Source organism: Prionailurus bengalensis, chromosome C1 (assembly GCF_016509475.1).
Source record: "Prionailurus bengalensis isolate Pbe53 chromosome C1, Fcat_Pben_1.1_paternal_pri, whole genome shotgun sequence".
Classification (NCBI taxonomy): Eukaryota; Metazoa; Chordata; class Mammalia; order Carnivora; family Felidae; genus Prionailurus; species Prionailurus bengalensis.
The window spans coordinates 204,552,401-204,565,189 of NC_057345.1; the positions used below are offsets into that span (position 1 = coordinate 204,552,401).

The 12,789-nt window shown below is 58.5% G+C and overlaps 2 protein-coding genes across 9 annotated transcripts in view; both read left to right on the plus strand.

Annotated features, from left to right (window-relative positions):
* Positions 1-8,030, plus strand: part of SPEG (striated muscle enriched protein kinase) — a 56,568-nt gene extending 48,538 nt beyond the window's left edge. For all 8 annotated transcript variants that reach the window (XM_043577915.1, XM_043577924.1, XM_043577910.1 and 5 more), the window contains 10 exons: positions 2,450-2,566; positions 2,707-2,874; positions 2,987-3,109; positions 3,265-3,432; positions 3,520-4,135; positions 4,592-4,831; positions 4,913-5,136; positions 6,205-6,280; positions 6,483-6,632; positions 6,955-8,030. In XM_043577915.1, the coding sequence (XP_043433850.1) occupies positions 2,450-2,566; positions 2,707-2,874; positions 2,987-3,109; positions 3,265-3,432; positions 3,520-4,135; positions 4,592-4,831; positions 4,913-5,136; positions 6,205-6,280; positions 6,483-6,632; positions 6,955-7,147 (2,075 nt within the window). In that variant the 3' untranslated portion in view covers positions 7,148-8,030. The remainder of the gene's footprint in view (positions 1-2,449; positions 2,567-2,706; positions 2,875-2,986; positions 3,110-3,264; positions 3,433-3,519; positions 4,136-4,591; positions 4,832-4,912; positions 5,137-6,204; positions 6,281-6,482; positions 6,633-6,954) is intronic.
* Positions 8,031-10,460: 2,430 nt separating this feature from the next.
* On the plus strand, positions 10,461-12,350 carry SPEGNB (SPEG neighbor). The gene is made up of 4 exons (XM_043577953.1): positions 10,461-10,609; positions 10,934-11,241; positions 11,804-11,945; positions 12,116-12,350. The coding sequence occupies exons 1-4, from the start codon at positions 10,482-10,484 to the stop codon at positions 12,252-12,254; spliced, it is 717 nt and encodes a 238-aa protein (XP_043433888.1). The 5' UTR covers positions 10,461-10,481; the 3' UTR covers positions 12,255-12,350.
* Positions 12,351-12,789: the final 439 nt, after the last annotated feature.

The window sequence follows — 12,789 nt, forward strand, 5'->3', positions numbered from 1 at the left end:
AATAGCATTAACTGATCCTGTTGACTAGTAATGCTGAGTGTCCTAGTAATGTCCTAGTAGATGTCCTAGTAGATGTCCTAGTAGATGTCCAAGCGCTGCCTCATCTAACCTTCCCACGTTGTTTAGGAACTGTTTTTATCATCATCCCTATTTTATGGGTGAGGAAACAGGTTTAGCCATGCTAGCCGAGAGTTGGACTGCACGGTCCTCTGTAGCCAGAACCCAGAGGTGGCTTTGGGACACTGTACTTATGCCTCTCTTTGGCTAGCCTCCCCCTCCAAATGTGTGCACGTACAAAGACATTCTTTCTCTCCCAGCCCAGCGGCCCACAATCTGGACTGTGCCCCCAATTCTCTACTCCTCCAGAGCCCTGAACACCCTCGCTGCCCCTTCCTGTCCTCCCTGCCCCCACAGAAGGCACTTGTGTGGGGAAAAGCAGTCTTCAGGGCTCTTTGCTTAGGGGTGGGGGACTTGGCATATGCCCTGGGCTGTTTCTCTGCCCAAGTATCCTGGGGCTGCAGGGAGAGAGGTATTCTCCACCTGGGGTCACCCCAGTTCCCCACCAGAAAAGGGCTCATTCTTCAAGGATCACAGGCAAAGGCTTTTGGGGAGAGGGCAGCTTTTCCAGACCAGCACGCAGAAAAGAGCAGGCCCACCAAGCCCGGCTGTGTGCGGGACCTTTATCAGTCACCGCTCCTATCTTCCCCAGTTTCCTGATAAAACTCCTCAGCACCGTTCCAGCCGTGCCTCTGCTGGACGCAGGGTGACTGTGTCCATCTTTGGCCAGGGGAGCTGGGGTGTCTTTCTTAAGGCAGCAGGGCCTATAGTGAGCAAAGGGGAGGGAAGGAGGCCAGCCGGTGGGGGCAGGGGTGGAAGAGGCAGGGAAAGAGAGATAAGCCAGCATCGAGGCCCAGGGACAGCTGATTCCTTCCCACTGGGGCTTCTCTCCCAGCTGCATTTTGCTTGTGCAGCTGATTTTCTGCCGAGGCAGTGTCCCCTTACCTCATCCTCTGCCCCCTCCCTGCAGGAAGAAGGCTGTCCCCCGTCCACTTTACCAACTAGGGCTGGCCTCTGCGGGAATGGAGGTGGGGCTGGCAGAGCTGAGCTGGGGTCACCTTTCACCTCTCCTCCTGGCCCCCCTCCCTCTCCCCTCTCCCCAGTACCCTCACTTGGCCTGGAGGTGGCCACTGATGAAACTATATTTACTTTGCATTGTTGGCGCCTCGGTGTGGGACCCCTCCTAGGGAACACTGGGGTATAGTGGGAAAGGAGGGGTCATGCTGGCTCTCCTGATATCCACTCTGGCTGATCATCCCTCCCCTACGCAGCTCATCCCCACCTCTGCTCCCTCCTGGTTCTTTAGACAGGCAGCAGCTGGGGCTCCCAGGGGTATCGACCCCTCAGCTCTCTTCCCACATGAAAAATGTACCTCATACCCCACCCCGCATTGGTCTCGACCAGATTGGGATTTTTCTAAAGAGACTTTCCAGGGAGCAGGAATGCAAATCCTCAGGACACCAAGGAGCCACAGGCAGGCTGTACAGCGGCAAAGACCTTGACCCATCCACAGCCCAGGCTTGGACACACTCACCAGCCAGCTATGAAGCCAGCTTTGCTGAAACAGCCTATTTCTCTGGGGGTCTGGCCTTAGCTCCTCTACTGGGCATATCAACAGGATAGTAATCCTGACAACAATAAAAGCTAACATTTGTGAGCACTTATTACATGTTAGATACGTGCTAAGCACTTTCCATACCTCTTTTAATTCTCATAGCCTAGGAGCTTTGTGTTAGGATTTTCCTCGATTTACAGACAAAACACGGTCCAAGGTCATACAGATACTGTCTCTTGTCCCTGCAGAAGCTCTCGCTACTTAGCTGACCTGAAGGAGTATATACAAGGTCTGGGACCGTGTGCCCAGACCCCAGGTGGGGTAAGGGGCCGGGGAGGCTGACACACTTCCGGGGTTTGCCCCGTTTGCCTTGACTTTGGATCTTTCGAGATGACGCGTTTTGATTGAACGTAATGTTCAATCTCAGGAGTCTGTGCCCAAGTCACTGGCTCCTCTCACTTGCCCTGTGGTGCCCCACAGGAGTGGGTATTTCAAAATCTTAATCAGCATAGTGTTCCAATATTTGTTTTTACTTTATTTAACAGATGCTTACAGAACACTTACTTAGTTCCAGGCCCCACTCCAAGCGCTTTACAAACATTATGAGGTAGCTCCCAAGCATCTTCAATAGTCAACGAAAGCAAAAGCTAGTTCTACACCCAGAGGAGGTGACACCCTAAAGAAAATTCTCAAAGGCATGACATCTGACTGGGAAGGGACAACTTTTCACTCTGCTTCCTGCTGGCAGCCCCCGCTCTCACACACATCTTCCCTTCCCTCCTTGGTAAGTGAGCTGGGGTTCCTGCAGACCCATGGCTGTCTTTGTCCTCCCTGCAGATTTCCCTCCGGTCTTCCACATCAAACTCAAGGACCAGGTGCTGCTGGAGGGAGAGGCAGCCACCCTGCTCTGTCTGCCAGCGGCCTGCCCTGCACCCCACATCTCATGGATGAAAGGTAAGGAGAACCCTCCTGTCACAGACAGCGGGCAGGCAAGTGGTCCCACAGCCAGGGGATGCTCAGGGGAGGTGGTAACTGGGGATGGGGGCCTGGAGCCGTCTCACTCAGCAGCCCCCTTTGCTCTTCCCGGCCCGCAGACAAGCAGTCCCTGCAATCAGAGCCCTCAGTGATCATCGTGTCCTGCAAAGATGGACGGCAGCTGCTAAGCATCCCCCGGGTGGGCAAGCGACATGCTGGGCTCTATGAGTGCTCGGCCACCAATGTCCTGGGCAGCATCACCAGCTCCTGTACCGTGGCTGTGGCCCGTGAGCTAGGGGCAGGGACTGAGGGGGGCAGTGATGGCACATGGTGGGCTAGGGTTTGAGGGTCCCTAAGCTGGGGCACAGGGGCTCACTGGGGCTCCCTTCCTCTTGCCAGGCATCCCAGGAAAGTTAGCTCCTCCTGAGGTGCCCCAGACCTACCAGGACACGGCATTGGTGCTCTGGAAGCCAGGAGATAGCCGGGCACCTTGCACATACACGCTGGAGCGGCGGGTGGACGGTGAGGGACGGGGCAGGCTGGCGGAAGAGGGGGTGGGAGCTGGGAGGTGCACGGGTCCCGGGAGACAGTTGCCCTCCCTGGCTCCTCACAGATAGCCCTGGGAGCTTGGGCCACCCCTTCTGTGGCCTCAGCCCCTCCCCCATGCTGCCCTACAGGGGAGTCTGCCTGGCACCCTGTGAGCTCAGGCATCCCTGACTGTTACTACAACGTGACCCACCTGCCAATCGGTGTGACCGTGAGATTCCGTGTGGCCTGTGCCAACCGTGCTGGGCAAGGGCCTTTCAGCAACCCTTCCGAGAAGATCATCGTCAGGGGCACACAAGGTCAGTGGGACAGGATGGGGGGTGGCCAGAGAACTATGGTTTTGCCCTGGGGGTACCATGGTGATGATTTTCTTTCTCTCCACTTAGATTCCTCAGTTCTGCCATCTGCTGCTCACCAAGACGCCCCTGTTACCTCAGGGCCAGCCAGGGCCCCGCCTCCTCACTCTCCTACCTCACTGGCCCCATCCCAGACTCCCACCCCAGCTCCTGCTCCCCCAGCCCCTCAGTCAGCCGCTCTCAGTCCCTCATGTCCCCCAACACCCCCCAGTCAGGCCTTGTCCTCCCTCAAGGCCGTGGGTCCACCACCCCAAACCCCCCCACGAAAGCACAGAGGCCTGCAGGCTGCCCAGCAAGCAGAGCCCGCCCCACCCAGTGCCCAGGCCACCCCAAGTGAGCCCAAGTCTTCCATCCCTGACACTGGGACCCCAACCCCAGCCTCCACCCCTCAAGGGGTTAAACCAGCGTCTTCCTCTACTCCCCTGTATATGGTAACCTCCTTTGTGTCTGCACCCCCAGCCCCTGAGCCCCCAGCCCCCGAGCCCCCTCCCGAGCCCACCAAGGTGACTGTGCGAAGCCTCAGCCCGGCCAAGGAGGTGGTCACCTCCCCTGTGGGTGGTCCCCCCAGCTCTCCTGGGCCAGAGGGCACCACTCTTCGACAGGGGCCCCCTCAGAAACCCTACACCTTCCTAGAGGAGAAGGCCAGGCAAGTGGGTCTGGGGAAGGGACGGAGGACGGAGGGGGGAGTGGGTGGGATGTGGGGAACAGCAATTCAGAGAGAAGATCAGGTTGCCCTGGGCAGGGTTGGGGAGGGACTGAGATCTGGGTGCCTGGCATATTAAATTCAGATTTTCTCTGCCAGGCACTGTGCTAAGCTCTTTAATCATATGATACCATTTAATCTTCACAACCCTGAGAGACAGACAGAGACTGCATTATTATCATCAGCCATTTCACAGATAGGAAAACTGAGGTTGGACAGGTTATGGGATTTGCCTGAGGCACAGAGCCAGTAAGTGGCAGAGCTGAGACTCCCATCCAGGCTCCTAGGATTGAACTTCAGAGGCCACGCTCAGAACCATTGCATACTTGCTGCTGGGGGTCCCTGCTTCCCCCACCTCCTCTTCTCTGATCATGTGGTGTCCCCCCCATACACACATAGGGGCCGCTTCGGTGTAGTGCGTGCATGCCGGGAGAACGCCACCGGGCGGACATTCGTGGCCAAGATCGTGCCCTACGCGGCTGAGGGCAAGCGGCGCGTCCTACAGGAGTACGAAGTGCTGCGGACATTGCACCACGAACGGCTCATGTCCCTGCACGAGGCCTACATCACCCCGCGTTACCTTGTGCTCATCGCTGAGAGCTGTGGGAACCGGGAGCTCCTCTGTGGGCTCAGCGACAGGTAACCCGGCGACCTGGGGGAGCAGGGAGCAAGTGGGGGCAGCTGAGCTGGGATGTCACCTGCTCCGCCCGGGCCCCCCAGGTTCCGGTATTCAGAGGACGATGTGGCCACCTATGTGGTGCAGCTGCTACAAGGCCTGGACTACCTCCACGGCCGCCACGTGCTGCACCTGGACATCAAGCCTGACAACCTGCTGCTGGCCCCTGACAACGCCCTCAAGATTGTGGACTTCGGCAGTGCCCAGCCCTACAACCCCCAGGCCCTGCGGCCCCTTGGCCACCGCACAGGCACGCTGGAGTTCATGGGTGAGGGCGCCATGCCAGCCGGGGGTTGGGGTGCTACCAGAGGGGTGGAAGCCGGGGCTCACTCTGCTTCACTCACGTATGTGCCATTTACTGAGTGCTTACTATATGTGAGCGACGAATTTGGTTCTTTCCATGCATTTTCTCTCTTTTCTTTTTTTAAGTTTATTTTTTCTGAGAGAGAGAGAGAGAGCATGAGAGCATGGGTTGGGAAGGGGCAGAGAGAGGGGGAGAGAGAGAATCCCAAGCACGCTCCACACTGTCAGCACAGAGCCTGATGCGGGGTTTGAACTCACGAATCGTGAGATCATGACCTGAGCTGAAATCAACAGTCAGCCGCTTAACTGACTGAGCCACCCAGACACCCGCCATGGATTATATTTTCAGTAGCCCTAGAGATTGGCATAACATTACCCCCATTCTACAGACGAAACAGAGGTGCAGTGAGGTTAAGTATTTGTCCAATATCAGACAGTTTATAAATGGTAGAGCCAGGATTTGATAAAATTGGACAGAGAGGAGATCAATTATTAATCTATATACATAAGGTAAACCAGCTACCGTTTAGCTACCTACTGAATACTTTATGCTCATCATCTCTATTCCTGGGAGTTATTCTACAAGCCACACTTTACAGATGAAGAAATGGAGAGCCAGACAAGTTTAGTACATTGCCAACGTCCCACGGCTAGAAGGACAGGCCTGGGATTAGAGCCAGCCAGGCTGATTTCAAAGGCTCTTAACCTTGGTGTTGGCCACGCTTTTTGTGAATGGGCGTCCTACCTCAGGGCTGATCCGAGGGAGCTAGTGGCCCTGGTTCCCAGTACCTCTGCAGTTCTGGGGACCCCACCATTCAGTACCTGGGCCGATTCCTCAGGCAGCCCACATCTCCGCTGGGGGCCACCCAACTCCCATTTGACCTGCTGGATCCAGGGCCTGTTGCTCTGGTTGTGCCCATGGTCTTGTGACCTGGGCACTGTCCTGCTCCCCCAGCCCCCAGGGGCCTCCCTTGTCTCTCCCGCTCCCCTGCCATCAGGAAGCTGGTTCAACTTGGCCTCTGTCTCCCGTCAGCTCCTGAGATGGTGAAGGGAGAGCCCATCGGTTCCGCCACGGACATCTGGGGAGCGGGTGTGCTCACTTACATCATGTGAGTGCCCCTAGGACCCACCTTCCGCCTACATCCCTCTCCCCACTCACAGCCTCCCCTGCACACAATGCACACGCCCAGCTCAGGCTCAGTAGACTTATCTCTGAGCACTGTGCCCTTCTGAACCCCCACACTAACGTCCCCCTGGGGCTGTGAGCTGACCTTTGGTCCACATGCATCAACTGAACCGTCTCCACAACAGGCTCAGTGGACGCTCCCCGTTCTATGAGCCAGACCCCCAGGAAACAGAGGCTCGGATTGTGGGGGGCCGCTTTGATGCCTTCCAGCTGTACCCTAACACCTCCCAAAGCGCCACACTCTTCTTGCGGAAGGTCCTCTCGGTACACCCCTGGTGAGTAGGCCCCACACTTGCCAACCCACCTGGCGTTACCTGCCCGCGGCCTCAGACCACCCTGGCCAAGCCTGAGCCGAAGCCCCCCCCACCCCAATTCCTCCCCGGCCACCACTAATACACCACTACTTTTAAATGGTTGTTCTCTCCACCACTGATGCCTTTAAGCCCCGTGAGGCGGGCAGAGTCACTGCCCCTGCTCCAGAGATGGGGAAACCGAGCCCCAGAGTTGGCTCGCTGAGGGATGTGAATCCAGGACCGGGACTTGGATCCGTGGGAGGGCGGAGCCTTCCAGGCTCACTGTCCCTGGCCGGCCTGGCAGGAGCCGGCCCTCCCTGCAGGACTGCCTGGCCCACCCCTGGCTGCAGGATGCCTACCTGATGAAGCTGCGTCGCCAGACACTCACCTTCACCACCAACCGGCTCAAGGAGTTTCTGGGCGAGCAGCGGCGCCGCCGGGCTGAGGCTGCCACCCGTCACAAGGTGCTGCTCCGCTCCTACCCAGGCAGCCCCTAGCGGCTCGGACCACAGCCTGGCCTCGGGCTTCAACTCGGGGCTCCACTGAGGCCACGGGACATTCCAGGGCCCCTACTGAGCCGGGTGGGCCCAGGGCTTCGGACACCACCAGCAGCAACATCCAGCCGGGCTGTTACCTCATGGACCTGCAGGGACAGAGGCCCTGGGCTTTGCCGATGCCACCCCGGCCAGAGCCAGAGGGGGAGACCCATGGGCCAGGCTGGGTGGGGGTGGGGGCACGGGAGCAGGGAAGCAGGAAGAGGGGCAAGAAGGGAATGGGTAAGAGACAAGGAAAAGAAGCCACGGGATAGGGAGAGGAGACTCTAGGAAGGTTCTGGCGGGGGGAGAGACAATGTATCTGGGGGGAAACCAACTTAGCAGGATATGAATAGCTGGAGAGGAGGAAGAGGAAGGAGCCCAGCGTGTCAGGGCCATGGGCTGGAAGTGAGTGTTGGTGGAGCGGGGACAGGACGTGGAGACGGCGCTAGGGAGCCAGAGCCAGCATGTGAGGGAGGGCAGCAAAGTGGGGGAGGGAGAGGAGAGGACTCAGGTGGGGTGGGGTGAGGTGGGCCAGCTGCCAGCATCCCAGAAGGAGAACCTGGAGCACTGGGGCCTGGAAGCAGTGATTACGGGAGCCAGTGCTCTCCTGTCCCAGTGGATGCAGCTGTGAGCACTCTGCTGGCCCAAGGATGTCTCCGCTGCCCCTCTGTGGCCTTCACCCTTCTTCCCATTCATATTTATTTATTTATTGACTTTTATGAAATTTCCCTTCCATCCAGTTCCTATTGCCCGTGTTGTCCTGACCATCCCCCCAGCCATCCAGCTGTCTGTGCAGCTGTCTGTCTGTCTGTCACAAGGAAAATAAAAACGGCAAGCAGCAGGACCTGTGTGTGGTCAATGGGGAGGGATGAAGGGGGGGAGGGGAACAGGGTGCTGGGGGTGCTGGGACAGGGGCATTTCGGCCTGCCCTTGGCCAGTGAGAGCTGAGGTGTAACAGCTAGCATCTTAGGACCATGGCTCCTGACCCTGACCCGCCTGGCCCCTCACCTTTCCCTTATTCTGCCCCTCCTTCTGAAGTTTCTGGAATCCTGGCAGGACCACTGACTCCTCACCACTACCATGTAACCAGAGTCTGGTGGCCCCCATCTTGTCTCACATATTACCTCATTGCAACTTGGAGGATACTGGGCTCTGGAATGTACCAGTCCACACCCCAAGGCTGGCACGGCCAGCATGTCTGCCCAGGAGACAGGCCAGCTCTGGTCCCGACCCCTGGAACAGAAGGGCTTTCATCATGATAATTGGCAAGATGGTGATGATGGCATGAAAGGGCTGCAGAGGAAACCAGGACACGTTCTCGCTCCACGCTTTTGTGTCAGAGCACCAATCAGGCACCTGGGGCGCCAGCTGCACAAGGCTGTGGCCGGCGTGTCGGCTGAGATAGGGCCACCGACGAGCATCTTCCTAGAGCTAAGGGGCACACCAAGCTGGATCTTCTTGTCCCCATGGCACGCTAGGGAGTCTGATGGGTGCCGAGGCTCCTTGACTCTAGCTGCTCCCTGCAGCACCACAGAATGGTCGCTGGGGTCCTAGAACTGAGCTGCCCTGCCCAGAGGTGAAGGGGAGGAGGGAGCCAGTTCTCCTTGTGTCCAGGGGGGGCTGTTTCCTACCTCCTCCACACCTTGCAAACTCTGTTCTTGGCAAAGTGAGAGGAATTAAAGTCTCCTCCCACCATGAGCAGAGAGAGGTAGCACTGGTGTGTTGCCGATCGTGGTTGAGGGCCCCTTGGCTGTGCCCCCAAACAACCTTCACCCAGCCTCACCCAGCCCAGCCTCCCTGGCTTCTCAGGAACCCCAGGGAAGAGGCAAGCCCCATCATCATAAAATAACAGGATGTTCAAGCCAGCTGGAAGGAACTACAGAGACGTCTTGCCCACCTGTCATTTTAGCGATGAAGATATACAGTTTGCCTGTGAGAATCTTTAATCCCCTACTCACTGCAAGTGTTTTCATATAAAAATGAGGTGCCTGAACTCATATCTTGATAAATGGTAAAATTCCTCTCCCGTCCCCACTCTCATCTTGAGCTCCCTTCCCATCTCCATTGAAAATGGCATGTGAACTGCTTGTTCCAAACCCGGAGGAGCAAAGGTAATTTATGTCAGCAGAGCTGTGTCAAAATTGCTCTGATCAAAAGGTGACAGTGCTCCACACCTGGGCGGGCAGTTACAAAGAGTGGAAGCAATGCTCTTCCTGGTGCCCTGGACTGGGTAGGCTGGACTCCAGGCAAGTCCCAGCAGGGTTAACTGAACCCCTTCATCCAAGCTGTCTGGTGCCCCTATGCACTAGTTTACGACCCCAAAGGGGCTTGGGCAGACCTAGAATTGGGGAATTGGTATTAATGCCAAATCTCCTGGGACAGTGCAGCCCAGCCAGACCCTACCATGTCACATGGAGGGAAAAGAGTGGGACTGGGGTGGTAGAAGGGGGTGCTGTTCTCAAAAATCTTTACCGTCCCCTCTAGGTTTATCTCAGTTGACCGCCAGGGGGCACAGCGCGGAAATGACAACCCTAGGCTTCCAGGGCCAGGGGAGTAAGTGCTTCCAGATTGGTCCTGACAGCCACACTGCCCTCTCATAATTGGCTGGATGGACAGCGAAGTACCCCGCTACTCTAGCGTCATTCAGGGACGCCCCCACAAACACTTGTGCCCCTTAACGGACAGTTCCCTGGGAAGCGCATGTTGTCTGACGGTCTGGGGACTGACCAGAGCATAAAGCTGCCCCAGCTGGGAGCTGAATCTCTTGTCAGCCTGGGCCCTTGTCTGGTCCTCCCAGGAGTGGGATGGTTACCCCCTGCCCTGGGAGGGAGTGGGGCCGCATCCAGCTGCCCAGCTGTCCAGGTGCTGACATGAAGTGCACCCCAGAGCTGCTCGGGTTTCCTCCCCCGGGCCTGCCCCAGAGGCTGAGCCAGCATCCCAACACATCCTCAGGCTAAATAAGGAGCCCGCTTGGGTCAGTGGGCGGGGCTGGGGTCCCCGGGGGGCTTGGGGCAACCAGGCCAAACAAGGCAAGGAGGGGAGTGATGTATAAAACCGGGGCCCTGGGCTGAGCACCTGCTCGTGCCCCTACTGTGCCTGCCAGGAGGGCTCTGTCCCACCTCCCACCCAGCTAGTCGACCCAAGTCCCGAAGTCGACCCGCCCGCGGTGAGTCCCCATCCTCAGACCAGCCCCAGACACTCCCATCCCCCAAGATGTTCTGAATTGACAGGGAAAAGGCTGAAAGTCAAAGTCTCTGTGTGAGCCTAGACCCCATGTTTGCTTTGCGCTCCCCAGATGTCCAAAGCAGCTCCCGCCAAAAAACCAGCGGCTGCGGCCCCGCCTCCGGGATGTACCCTGGATATCAACGACCCCCAGGTCCAGAGAGCAGCCATTCGCATCCAGGCCTCTTACCGGGGCCACAGGTGAGGGGGAGCCCGGAGCCCTCAGGAGGAGAGGAGCTGGAGCTGCAGAAAGCGCCCTGCTGCGTGGGGGGTGGAAGCTGAGCACAGTGTTATGGACCGCTGGGGTCCCTGCACTTAGGGGAAAGCCGTTAGTGAGGTGTGGCACAGTGGCCGACAAGAATAAATCATTTCATCAGGGTAACAATTCAAGAGCAGGCTCCCTCCGAACCCATCCCCACATTCAAAGTTCTAGTGGACCGAATGGGGGAGGGGGCGAGGAATTTGGTGCCGGCGGTCCAGAGCCGTGTCGTGGGACCTCTGGGCCCTGAGCCGGCTCTCTGATAGGTCCCGGAAGGAGCTTCGCGAGAAGGGGCCACCGCGAGTGCTGGAGCCACTGAAGGACGTGGTGCTGATCGAGGGCAGCGCGGCCAAGCTGACTTGCCGCATTTCGGCTTTCCCGGACCCATTCATCCGCTGGAGCAAGGACGGCAAGGAGCTGCGTGACGGGCCCAAGTATCGTTACGTTTTCGAGGACCCTGACGTGGTCGCCCTGGTGGTGCGCGACGGCGAGCTGGCAGACCTGGGCCAGTACAGCATCAACGTAACCAACCCCTTCGGCCAGTGCTCCGACTCGGCGCGCATCCTGGTGGAAGGTACGCGCGCCCCGGGTGCCACCACGCAGAGCGGCACCACCTCCAGGTGCCGCCACTGGGTCCAGCCGCGCGCGGTCCGCTGGGCCTAGCCGAGTCCCGATGGGGCTGGGGGCACCGCCTGCCTCAGGAGCCCTTCCCACCCAGACTGAGAAGTCCGCAGTGGGCTTCCATCACTCCACACCAGGGCCCCAAGGTCACATTGAACCAGAGGCATTACCAGAGTTAGGGCCCAGGTCTTCGGACTCCAACCCGGGGCAATTTCCACTACGTGGAGCTGTCTCCAGGGCACCGAGGTGTGTAAACATTCCCGGGCTTGCACTCGTAGTACCTCCTTTGATCCTCCGTCCCCCCCTCTCCCCCGTGGGAAGTTGGAACGGCAGCTGCTAGCCCGGCTTAACAGCTGAGGAGATGAAGCCACAGAGAGGCTCCAGGCTTGCCCCGCGTCACACTGCGAGTTTAAATCCATCTCGTATTTAGCGCTGGGTATTATCTGGGGAGGTGATGCCCCTGCCCCGCCTCACCCCTAGGACCCTCACTAGGTCGCATGCCCTTTCTCTTCTAGTCCCTGCGAAGATTCAAAAGGGACCGGATAACACTAAGGCGCGCAAAGGCGCCACGGTGACGCTGACTGCGGAGATCATGGGCGAGCCTGCACCCGACGTGGGCTGGACCAAGGACGGGGAGGACATCGAGGAGGATGACAGGCGAGGGCGGGGACCTGCCGCTGGGGCGGAACGGGGCCCAGAAAACTGGCGGGAGTGGGCCGGGGGGGCAGGGAACGGGAGGCGAGCACCAGAGCTGGCTAACCAGCCGGGCCCCGGGCGCCTGTAACCTGACCGCGGCCCGCCCTCCCCACTCCCGCTCTCCCCGCCAGGGTGTTCTTCGAGATCGGCAGTACCACCACGACGCTGACCATCCGCCGGGCCACGCCCGAGGACAGCGGCAAGTACGAGGTGTACGTGGAGAACAGCCTGGGCATGGACCAGAGCTTCGCACGAGTGGACGTGGCCTGAAAGGAACGCTCGGACCTTTCGCCCTGGCTCCAAGCCCCGGGGTGGGTGGGACCGACAACCCTCCTCCATCTTGCTTAATAAAGCTGCTCTCTCTGACCCTCCGCCTGTTCTGTTCTTTGGAGACGCCGTTTCTTTTCCCCTGCACTCCAATCCCACGCTTACTCCAGACCCACACACCACGGTCACAGAATGTTGGGATCAGAATGTTTGGAGAGTGACTGGTCCGGTGCTTTATTTTACAGACTGTAAATCTGAGACAAGGTTTCTCTCAACGACCGAAGCTCCTTCCCTTAACCAACCGGACGGTCGGAGGACCTTATGACTCCGCCTTCTCTTTTTCTGAGTCCCTCAAGCCCCACCCACTCGCTGTAGGAGGCTCTCGCCACGCCCATCTCAAGACTGGCCACACCCCCTTTCGTCTCTAGCCCCGCCTCTCCGTGTCCCTGTTCTCTACTTTGACTGCTACTCCTGGGCCCGTTCCTGGACAGTTCGGGGTCCCAATCTCAGCTTCCAGCCTCGCCTCTTAGGCCCCACC

Excerpts from the sequence above, each read along its gene's own strand:
- SPEGNB (XM_043577953.1), top strand. The coding sequence starts at position 10,482 with ATGTCCAAAGCAGCTCCCGCCAAAAAACCAGCGGCTGCGGCCCCGCCT. Across the intron at positions 10,610-10,933 it reads GCCTCTTACCGGGGCCACAG|GTCCCGGAAGGAGCTTCGCG; the intron begins GTGAGGGGGAGC and ends GCTCTCTGATAG. Across the intron at positions 11,946-12,115 it reads GACATCGAGGAGGATGACAG|GGTGTTCTTCGAGATCGGCA; the intron begins GCGAGGGCGGGG and ends TCTCCCCGCCAG.